Below are 12118 nucleotides of genomic sequence, written 5' to 3'. Positions count from 1 at the left end.
GCAGTTTGGATTTCTTTTAAATATTTTATTGCAGAACACTAATGTAATATCACAAAAAAAATGAGGTGATATGCTGTACATAGTAGTTCTCAGCATTTTTGGAATTCTGGTGACATCAGTAGGGAAGTCAGTACCTGACTCTATTTATTAGTGTAATTTCATTTTCATCTGCCCTCTTGTGATATCTCTGCTTTCACTGCTTCCCTTTGAATTTCATCCCTAAACAAAGTACTATTAGAACACATTTCTAACATATGTATATTCGACAAATGTCTATTATTTGATTTTAAAAGAATTGGCTACCTATCCTAAAGTAGATATGGTATTCTGTTACTTTCTAATGCTAAATAAACTTCTTTATATCTGCACCACAGTGACAAGGTGACCGATGATGGTCTGCCGAGATTTTAAGTGCGTCCTGCATTGTCAAATACAAATTGTTTTATTTCACACTGTTTAAATGTAAAATGCTTTTCTGGAATTACATTTCTTCAGAAATTAGTAACTGTGATTTAATTAGATTATGTGGGCAATCAGACTATCACCATTTTAGTCATCTATATACAAGATAACTTTCTTTCCCCTTCAATAAGTTAAAAGTCCTGTTGATCCTTAATAATCAAATTCACTATTTGGCAGGAACAATGAAAAACTCGTACTGCACTTTGGATGCATTTTTTGGGCATTTTGACTTGTTCTATTAATAACTGACTTTAATAGGTAAAATTTTTTTTTGTTTTATAAAAAATTAAGAAAAAGATTGAAAACAAAACATAACTCTACGATCAGTAGTACAGTATTACAGTATATCTGATGGCTATATATTATTCTACAATTATCACAGTTACCTGAATGATACACAATCTTTTATTTATTTATTAAGTTTTTTTTAAGAGATGGGATCTCGCTATGTTGCCCAGGCTGGCATGCAGTAGCTATTGACAAGCATGACTGTGGCCTTGAATTCCTGGCCTCAAGCAGTCCTCCTGCCACAGCCAAAGGAGCAGCCAGGACTACAGGCATGTGCCACTGCACCCAACCAGATGCATGATCATTATAAAAATGAATGAAGCCCTGCTGAGTTAGAGAAAATTACGATGATCTTTTAAACACTTTTTCTAGAAACTTTTATATTGTAGAACATATTGTGAATCATCAAGGTTTCTAAATTTATTCTGGTCAAAATAGGATTGTTGCTTGTTTCACATTACTTTCTTCCATCATTTTTTTTTTTTTTCTTGAAAAGAGAAACTTCAAGAGAGATTTAAAATATTTTAAGCTAAATGATAATGAAGATACAACTTATCAAAATTTGTAGGATACATCAAAAGCAGTGCTTAGAGGGAAATTTATAGTATTTAGCGCATATGTTAGAAAAGAAAAATGACATAAAATCAATAATCTAAGCTTCTACCTCAGGAAACTAGAAAAGTAAGAGCAAATTAAATCCAAATTAAGCAGAATAAAAGAAAAAATTAAAAAAATCAGAGCAGAGGCTGGGCGCGGTGGCTAATGCCTGTAATCCCAGCACTTTGGGAGGCCAAGGCGGGCGGATCACAAGGTCAGGAGATTGAGACCATCCTGGCCAACATGGTGAAACCCCGACTCTACTAAAAATACAAAAACATTAACCAGGCATGGCGGCGTGCGCCTGTAGTCCCAGCTGCTGGGGAGGCTGAGGCAGGAGAATGGCATGAACCCAGGAGGTGGAGCTTGCAGTGAGCCGGGATCGTGCCACTGTGCTCCAGACTGGGTGACAGAGCAAGACTCCATCTCAAAAAAAAAAAAAAAAAAATGAGAGCAGAAATGAAAATAACTGAAAAGAAGAACTCAATAGAGAAAATCAGGAGTGAATCCTAATGTAAATGGCGGACCATGGGTGATGATGTGTCAATGTGGCCTATCGATTTTTTTTTTTTTAAGTATTTATTGATCATTCTTGGGTGTTTCTCAGAGAGGGGGATGTGGCAGGGTCATAGGATAATAGTGGAGAGAAGGTCAGCAGATAAACACGTGAACAAAGGTCTCTGGTTTTCCTCAGCAGAGGTCCCTGCGGCCTTCCGCAGTGTTTGTGTCCCTGGGTACTTGAGATTAGGGAGTGGTGATGACCCTTAAGGAGCATGCTGCCTTCAAGCATCTGTTTAACAAAGCACATCTTGCACCACCCTTAATCCATTTAACCCTGAGTTGACACAGCACATGTTTCAGAGAGCAGGGGGCTGGGGGCAAGGCCATAGATCAACAGCATCCCAAGGCAGAAGAATTTCTCCTAGTACAGAACAAAATGGAGTCTCCTATGCCTACTTCTTTCTACACAGACACAGTAACAATCTGATCTCCCTTTCTTTTCCCCACTTTTCCCCCTTTTCTTTTCAACAAAACTGCCAAGGTCATCATGGCCCATTCTCCATGGTCACTGTCTCTTCAGAGCTGTTGGGTACACCTCCCAGATGGGGCGGCCAGGCAGAGGCGCTCCTCACTTCCCAGACGGGGCGGCCGGGCAGAGGCGCTCCTCACCTCCCAGACGGGGCGGCCGGGCAGAGGCGCTCCTCACCTCCCAGACGGGGCGGCCGGGCAGAGGCGCTCCTCACCTCCCAGACGGGGCGGCCGGGCAGAGGCGCTCCTCACTTCCCAGACGGGGCGGCCGGGCAGAGGTGCTCCTCACTTCCTCCCAGAGGGGGTGGCGGCCAGGCAGATGCGCTCCTCTCCTCCCAGACGGGGCAGCCAGGCAGAGGCGCTCCTCACTTCCCAGACGATGGGCGGCCGGGAAGAGGCGCTCCTCACCTCCCAGAGGAAAGGCGGCCGGGCAGAGGCGCTCCTCACATCCCAGACGATGGGCAGCAGGGCAGAGGCGCGCCTCACTTCCTCCCAGACGGGGCGGCCAGGCCGAGGCGCTCCTCACTTCCCAGAGGGAGCGGCCGGGCAGAGGCGCTTCTCACCTCCCAGACAGGGCGGCAGGGCAGAGGCGCTCCTCACTTCCCAGAAGGGGCAGCCAGGCAGAGGCGCTCCTCACTTCCTCCCAGATGGGGTGGCGGCAGGGCAGAGGCGCTCCTCACATCCCAGATGATGGGCGGCCAGGCAGACACGCTCCTCACTACCTATAGGGGATGGCGGCAGGGCAGAGGTGCTCCTCACTTCCCAGACGGGGCAGCCGGGCAGAGGGGCTCCTCACATCCCAGAGGATGGGCAGCCAGGCAGAGACGCTCCTCACTTCCTAGACGGGGTGGCGGCCGGGCAGAGGCTGTAATCTTAGCACTTTGGGAGGCCAAGGCAGGCGGCTGGGAGGTGGAGGTTGTAGCCAGCCGAGATCAGCCTCTGCACTCCAGCCTGGGCAACATTGAGCATTGAGTGAGCGAGACTCCGTCTGCAATCCCAGCACCTCGGGAGGCCGAGGCGGGCAAATCACTCGAGGCCAGGAGCTGGAGACCAGCCCGGTCAACAGGGCGAAACCCCGTCTCCACCAAAAATACAAAAACCAGTCAGGCGTGGCGGCACGCGCCTGCAATCCCAGGCACTCGGCAGGCCGAGGCAGGAGAATCACAGGAGCCCGAGGCAGGGAGGTTGCAGCGAGCTATCACGGCAGTACAGTCCAGCCTCGGCAACAGAGGGGGACTGAAGAAAGAAGTAGAGGGAGACAGAAGAAAGAAGAGGGGAGAGGGAGGGGGAGGGCGAGGGGAGGGGGAGGGGAGGGGGAGGGGAGAGGGAGGGGGAGGGGAGGGGGAGGGGGAGGGGAGGGGAGGGGGAGGGAGGGGAGGGGGAGGGGGAGGGAGGGGAGGGGGAGGGGGAGGGAGGGGGAGGGGGAAGGGGAGGGGGAGGGGGAAGGGGAGGGGGCGGGGAGGGGGAGGGGGCGGGGGAGATGGAGAGGGAGAGCTCTTCCATCATTGTTTTATGTATTTGTTGATACCTTTCATCAAATGTTTATAGAAATAGAATCTGAAAGGCAAATATGAAAAAATAAAATAAAAAAAAATTAGGGACAGATGCTCTACAAAACAACCTTCTGATTGTAGTTACATATAACACATCAAATAATAAAAATTTTCTATGATGCAGTTGTTTCAGAGACTCCCAAGACCACCTCAGGTTTGGTGATTAACTGAGAAGGACTCACAGCTCTTAGCAAATATTCATATTCAGGGCTTTGATTTATTACATTTAATACAATAAAATGGTACAGAGAAAAATTTGCAAAGGGAAAAGGTGCACGTGGTGAAGTCTGGAGGAAAGCAAACACAAGGCTCTAGGAATCTTCTCCTGTGCAGTTACCAGGATGTGCTTAATTCCCCCAGCCTCAGATTCTGACAACACAAATTGTCTACCAGTAGCGGATTCTCACTGAAGTCCCAGTATCCATGTTTTTGATGGAGGCTAGTCACATAGGCATCCTCTTCCTCATATATACCAAAATTCTAGACTCCCAGAATAAAATCAGCTGTTCAGAGTAAGCTACATTTGCACAAACAGTTTAGGCACAGCAAGCCACTCTTCTCAGTAAGGGAATGGTGAGAGCCCTCCCAAATCCAAGGTTCCAACACCAGCCCAGGGCCATTCTTGTAATAAGGCCTTTCTAAGGATGGTGGTCTCATCTCATGCCTACTGTATAAAATCTTTGCTGTGTGGTAGCTATGGCCCTGGCATAATTTTTGGTGTTGTCTTAAAATTTTATTTTAACAGCAAATAATATGATATAACATAACATGGTACTGGTTTCAGTTGCATTATTCATATTAAGTTGCCGTGCTGCTTACAGTTTTGACATTTGGTGACAAGTTGGCAGATATTTGTACAAAAGTTACTATGGCAATATTAGGTCATTATGATCTGTCCTTATCTCATTAAACTTTCAGTAAAATTGTTGGATAAAATAAGCATAATAATTTTTGGTTCAAAATTAAAGTAAAAATTATCATTTATCCTAATTATATGGATGGACCAGTTTTGATTCATGTTGTGTTAAATCCCTGCTTGTAATTATGAAATAAGATAAAATATTCAATCATTTTTATCCATTTTTTTACCCAAGTATGCGATTAAAATTATTTGCTTTATGTGTTTTTGTATATTTCAATTTGGGAGATAATATTCATATTATATTACTTTGATCTTTATTTGCAATTTTCAAGCTGACTATGTCTTTTTATAATATAGGATAATAGCAAGTTCAGGAAATATCTTTTTTTAAATTAATAACTGTATTATTTAACATAGTTTTAGATTCACAGCAAATTGAGAGTAAGGTACAGAGATCTCCCATATACCCCACGACCCCCTGACGTGCATAGCCTTCTGCATTTTTAATATCTCCCACAGAGTTCATCAGACTTACAAACCACCCCCATAATTCAGTTATCTCCCACCAGGTCCCTCCCACAACACATGGGGATTATGGGAGTACAATTCAAGATGAGATTTGGATGGGGACACAGAACCAAACTATATCAGTGGGTATCCTTTTGAATATTAAAAAAATTAAAGTTCTGTGGTAATTGAATGTAGTCATTTAAGATGTTCTTTGTTGTTGCTTTTGTTTTCCTTTTATTCATAAGCATAGGATCTGATGACATATGCTTTACATGCTGAGAAAGTGTGATTTCTATAGACACTTGCCACATAATGGGGAGGGTTGGGGAAAATGGCATCATGCGGTACTATACAGTGCTACACAGCACTAACTGGATCATTTTGCTCCATGAGGTGGGTCCCGATAGATTCATTAGCAGTAGGAAGGGACAATCTCAAGAAGTTGTACTTTATAGAACTAAAATCACAAAGTCTTTCATACATCCCTTGCAATGGAATATAAGACCAGGTAGTGAATACCACAGGTGAACAAATATGTTCGTCACTGATTCCCTTCCTTTCGGGAATTAGTTTGAATACAGTCTATATTATTATAGCATGGCTCATCTACACCCAGATTCTCTGTTATGAGAAATGCCAAGAGAATCAAAATGTTTTGGTTTACATTAACTGAGAGAGAATTTTTTTTTTCTTTCACTAGAGACAGTGATAACTCTTGGCAAATTCGGGTAGCTTGAGTGAGTTGATAATTTTGTTTTTATATTTTTTTATATCAGATAGTACTCTCTGGACATTTGGCACTCCTTCCGCACTGTTCCTTCTTAAGCTTCTCTCTGAATAAGTGGTAGGGTTCAGAGTGGGCAAACTCTTAAGGAAGTGATCTTTTCAGTAGTTCTTTCCATGGGAGGAACCTTATTTGTATCACACATAGGGCAGAGAAATTAGCTAGAACTAAGTAAATTTAACTAGCCTCTTTCCCAGAAGAGGATTAGTGAGAATGAGTACATTGATTTGTCTTGAGCTCTTCTCCACTGGCAGCTGAAAGTGATTTGCAAGAATCTTTGTCTCTGGTCTATTTTCTATGTTTTGCCATAAAACATAGTATGATGCCCATAGACCTAGCTTCCTTGTGATAGGGCATTTTATTCTAAACTAAAGCATTTTAACTGAAGAGCTGGAGAAGCTATGTTGTATGACAACAAAATAAGTACAGTTGTCTCCCTTTATCCATGGGGGATATGTTCCAAGACCCACAGTGAATGCCTGAGAGTTTGCATAGTACCAAACCCTATATATGCAAAGTTGTTTCTATACATATATATCTGTGATAAAGTTTAATATAAGATTTAGGCACAGTCTGAGCTTAACAACAATAACTAATAATCAAATAGAACAATGATAACAATATACTGTCATAGGGGAGTACCAACTATCTGGGCCAGTGGCGTGGCGGTAAAATAATTTACCAAGACAGTTAGAGAAAGGCAGATTCATTACAGAAGATATGAAAATATGTTGCAAGAAGGCAATGGGCAGCCTGCAAAAGAAAAGCCTACTGCCAGGGATCAAAGCCTTGCTGGAACTTTTATAGGATGGTTCTTAGGCTGACTGATAATGCCAAGGTAGCAGGGATCTGACTTGCATTCTTCAGTCAGCTGAGGGGTTTGATACATTAAAGTGTTTGACAGTGAGCAGGAAGTTTGTGACTTATATACATTATCTGTGCTGGAGGGCCATATGTCCTGGGCCAGAAAGAAAATGAGACCTATAACTTAATTGGTTCCTCTTTTTAAAAATAGTTTCTGGACCATGAAGAAAGGAAGACATAGCTTATTTGCTTTATCTCTTTGCTTTCTTCTGGCCCTGCCAGCCTGACTCTTTTTTTGTTTTTTCTAATTAGGACTTCACATATGCTATAAAAAAGTTTATACATATATGTGTATATATATTCCCTCAAAATATCTTCTTGTACTGTACTCACGCTTCTTCTTATGAAGATGATGTGAGGTAATACAATGCCTCTGTAATGGGATGAAGTGAAGTGAATGATATAGGCATTGTGAAGTAGTGTTAGGCTACCATTAACCTTCAGAAGGAGGATCATCTGCTTCCAGTAATCCTGGATTAATGAGCCTTGTTGATGTTGGTTGGATGTCAGGAGGAGATGAAGTCAGTGACTAATGGGCACATAGCATATACAGTGTAGATACACTAGACAAAGGGATGATTCATGTTGTAGATGGGATGGAATGGGATGGCTGGAGAGTCTATCATGCTACTGAAAACAGCACACAATATAAAACTTATGAATTGCTTATTGCTGGAATTTACCATTTGACATTTTTGAACCATGGGTGATGTTATTAGTATTTCTCACACTGCTAATAAAGACATACCCAAGACTGGATAATTTATAAAGAAAGGAGTTTAATTGACTCACAGTTCCGCAGGGCTGGGGAGGCTTCAGGAAACTTACAATCATGGTGGAAGGGGAAGCAAACACATCCTCTTTCATATGGCAAGAGCAAGGAGAAGTGCAGAGCAAAGGGTAGAAAAAGCCCCTTATAGAACCATCGGATCTTGTGAGAACTCACGCACTGTCATGAGGACAGCAGATAACTGCCCCCATGATTCAATTACCTCCCACAGGGTCTCTCCCACGACACATGGGGATTATGGGAACTACAATTCTCAATGAGATTTGGGTGGGGACACAGCAAAACTGTATCAGGTGACCGTGGGTGACTAAAACCACAGAAAGCAAAACCACAGATGTGATACTCTGAAATATGTATTCGATCTTTGAAGCCTTTTCTTGGCCTACAACTCCTAAAATCCTTAGAATCCCCAAAGTGATGTCCCTTTGTATGTGAATGATTCATTATGGCTGGCAGCCCCTAATGAGCTTCAGGATGGGGGCTGGTCACCAGAAAGACCAAGGCATGATTAGAGGGTTAGGACTTCCAGACCTGTCCTCCAACCCTCCAATCTCGTGGGAAGGGAGGGGGGCCGAAGTTTAAGTTGATCACCAATGATGATTGATTTAATCAGTCATGCCTATGTAATGAAACTTCTATAAAAACCCAAAAGGACTGGGTTCAGAGAGCTTCTAGATAGCTGAATATGTGGAGGTTCCTGGAGGGTGGTATACCCTCAGAGAGTATGGAACTCTGCACCCCTTCTCCCATGCCTTGCCCTTAGCACTTCCTCATTTACATTCTTTCTAATATCCTTTACAATAAGCAGGAAATGTAAGTAAGTGTTTCCCTAAGTTCTGTGAACTACTGTAGCAAATTAATCAAACCCAAGGTGGGGGTTGTGAGAATCTTGAAGATAGTTAGTCAGAGGTTCTGAAGGCCCAGGCTTGTGACTGGTTTGGGGAGGGGGCAGCCTTGGGGACTGAGCTTTCAGCTGTGGGATCTGACACTATCTCCAGCTAGACAACGTGGGAATGGAATTAGAGGACACCCAGCTGGTGTCTGCTGCGGAACTGATTGCTTGCTTGTTGGTGGGGATAAATCCCCCCTGCCTGCCAACATTTGGTCAAAGATGTCTTCTGTGTTGGTGATTGTTGCTGTGGTGTGAGAGCAGAGGAAAAATATGTTGAGTGTGTTTTTTTCACCCATATCATGGATATGGGAGCATTACTGTATACTCTGTTCTAACTACTACTAGTTAATTAGTCCAGAAAGCATGTTCTTGAAGTTTGACTCAGTTTGCTAGTGATGCTAGTCAGTCTGATAGGGTTTGGTTAGGATTATGATTATTGTACACAGCAATTCATTTGTAGGTATGACATTTTGGCAAATCCCATTCTCTTTTGCTTTGACTGATACAAAGGAGGAAAAGTAAGGATTCTTCATGTAGTAATTGCCTACCAGTAGTATAATCAATATTAATTCTAGTATAGTCTCAAGGTATGGTCCTAAAGGAATACTTTGTGAAAAAAAAAAAGAAAGGTCTAAAGCATGCACAAAAGTGTACATGATTTCTTTTAACAAAGGCAGAGTCTCACTATGTTGCCCAGGCTGGTCTTAAACTCCTGGGCTTCTCAAGTGATCCTCTGGCCTCAGCCTCCTGAGTAGTTGGGATTACATGCATGTGCCACTGGGCCCTCTTATACTTTCAATATTCTGTGTTTTTCTATTGTTGACTTAAAATGCATTTTTTTCTTTAATAGTGAATGAGATTCCTGGAAATCCTGTAAAAAGGTACGACTTACAGATTTTAAAATATTATATGTTACCTGAGGGAATATAGAGAAAAGAAACTAACATCTGTTGAGTGTTGTACTCTGGGGTAGACACTATTTTATGTGCTTGTCTCATCTCATATAGTTATCAAAGCAGCTTTGAAAGGTTCTCTGTTATTATAACCTACTTTTTCCTAATTAGCTAACTGTGGTTCAGAGAGGTTGATTAATTGCCCCATGTCCCCATAGTTAACAAGTAGGTGGCGCATGATTTGACCGGCAGTCTGCCTGGCTCCCAAATCCCTTCTTTTGCCCCTCTGCATAGATTGGCAGAGACCTGTACAGCACTGGAATCAAGATACAGGTCCAAACCAGATCAATTCAGAAAGTCAAATTTAGTTAACTCTCATTTATAGTTTTTCTTAGAAGTCTGGTTAGTCTGAGTTTGTTTTAATATATTTGGCAATTTCAGTGGTAATCAGTATCTTGTTTTTACCATCAAATATTTTAGGGCAGATCTCACTTAGCTATGGCCACAGGAGCATGGGTTTTACATAGACAAGACCAGTCATATCCTAGAGAGGAATTATTTTGTTGTAAGTAAAGGCTATTTATGTTACATTTATTTATGATGTTAGTTATATTTAGCATCTAAATAGAGCCTATTTCAAATTGATTTCTCTACTTATTGACTCCTTAGTTTAGTTTTCCGTTTAGGCCACTACCCTGCCTAATTCCATGGGCTTTTTTTAAAGAGTCCTTTTTTCTTCTTCCATTACTTTTCTATAATCTTTTCTTTAGTTGTTAACTTTCTTCTCTGCTTTCTGTGGTGTTTCTTTTGTTTTATTTTTCCATTTCTGCCAACTAAGTATTCCCCATTTTTATATAGACAGAATCAAAAGCACACACAACTTCAGGATTTTAAGGAATCTTAGTGACTAATCAAAATACCCTCTAGTACTTCAACCTGTGTTTAACATTCTGGTGAAGTGGTTGTTCAGATGGAATATCTGAAACTCAAAGAGATTAAGATGATTTATTTGGATACAGGAAGTGGCAGAAATGAGATTTGAATGCATTTCAAAGCCCATTACTCTTCCTTCTTTATCATCCTGTTAGTAAGTGTTTTAATAATAGAAAGGGAAAGTGGGTCTAGTGAACACAGTGGATGAGCCTAGGAAGGGAATTAGCTGGGGAACCCAATGGAAGAGGAGAAGAATTAAATTAGTAGGGTAAGGCCATGTTTGAAGAGAAATAACACTGGATTGGATAGGAATAAGGTTTTTAGAAAAGAGAAGTGAATATTGGGGTTTATGACAAGTTTTATAAAGATAAATTATAGTAATGAAGAATACAGGATGTTGGGAGTTATCTAGAAAGGCATGTTTAAGTAGGTGGTTCAAGGGAGTCCTGAACAGGTTGCTGCTCTTTTGTTTGTTTAATTAGAGTGACTGACCCAACTTCGAAGTTTCTATTGAAAGATGTTAAAAGAATTTGAGCCACTGAGAAGAGTCTCTATAGCAGATTGAATTGTAGTATTATCTACTTTCACCCCAACTTATAGAGGGATGGCTCAGAGTCCCTCCACTACTAGAGGACTGAAGTTTCCCGAACTATATAGATCTGTGCCCCAGAGCATGTATCCTCTTACCTCTGCCTCTTTTCCCAATTCACCAATTGTCCTTCCCATTTCCATGTAGGGTAAGGCTGCGGTCAGATTGTCTGGCAAATCAGTCATGGACCTTCAGTTTGGTAGTTGATAACATGCCTATGCCGGGGGAAGATGACTGAAATTCCATTTAGCTTGTTTTCTAGCAGCAGTAAAATTGAAAGCTCTGTCTTTTGGTAATTTGAGCTCACTCTTTTAGGAATTTGTGTTTTTATTGGCTGAAGATTTAAAGGTTGGAGACTGCCATAGAGCCCTGCAGAAGAGGGATCTGGAAGTGGGAGCCCATAGGAAGGGAGATATTTAGATAGTTCCTAGGGAAATAGAGATACAACTACCAGGACTCTGTTTTTCCAGGAGTCTCTCTCCTTTGGTATCTGAGCGCCTATGGAGGTTTTTAAGAGCTTAGTACTTTATGTGGCCCTGAATTTGGCAGAGTCTATATAGGGAAAATAATTAGATTTTATAATTAAGTTTTAGTATCTCTGGGAAGAGTATTTTTAATAACAATATATACATTTGTCCTTTGACATTCATACATTTAGCTTTCAAGTATTTTAGATGTGTCAGGGAAGATTCTGTACTATTTTAAGGAAAAGGGAAGCAATGGGGGCCTTCTTAAGAGGTTTCCAAGCAAAAGAACCAGGACTGCCATTTTCAAGTGACACAGATTGGTCTTTGAACCAGAGATAGATCATGGAGAAGGGACAGTGGATCTTTTTACCTTATTTTAAGTTATCAGGTTTCTTCCATTTCAGGTAACAAAAGTTATGTCAGCCATTACTTGGATTTTAAGTTCTGCCTCCAGGACAAATAATTTGTGAAGCCCAATTATTCTTAGGCTCTACCAATATATTAGCTGTCACGATTTGTTATGGAACTAAGGGTGAATCTTCATGGACTATTCCATAGCTTTGGAGAGGAGGAAGTAGAAATAGGTAATTAAGATCTTTCCCACA

General features: G+C 41.7%; 1 protein-coding gene across 4 annotated transcripts in view; it reads left to right on the top strand.

Moving 5' to 3' along the window:
* The window catches only part of LOC129015246 (ankyrin repeat domain-containing protein 26-like), a 99115-nt gene that overhangs the window by 21228 nt on the left and 65769 nt on the right, over positions 1 to 12118 (top strand). For all 4 annotated transcript variants that reach the window (XM_054452873.1, XM_054452872.1, XM_054452871.1 and 1 more), the window contains one exon: positions 9482 to 9512. In XM_054452873.1, the coding sequence (XP_054308848.1) occupies positions 9482 to 9512 (31 nt within the window). The remainder of the gene's footprint in view (positions 1 to 9481; positions 9513 to 12118) is intronic.

The sequence above is a fragment of the Pongo pygmaeus genome, chromosome 18 (genome assembly GCF_028885625.2).
Source record: "Pongo pygmaeus isolate AG05252 chromosome 18, NHGRI_mPonPyg2-v2.0_pri, whole genome shotgun sequence".
Classification (NCBI taxonomy): Eukaryota; Metazoa; Chordata; class Mammalia; order Primates; family Hominidae; genus Pongo; species Pongo pygmaeus.
Note: the sequence above shows the minus strand (reverse complement) of the source record. Positions and strands in the feature narration are given on the sequence as shown.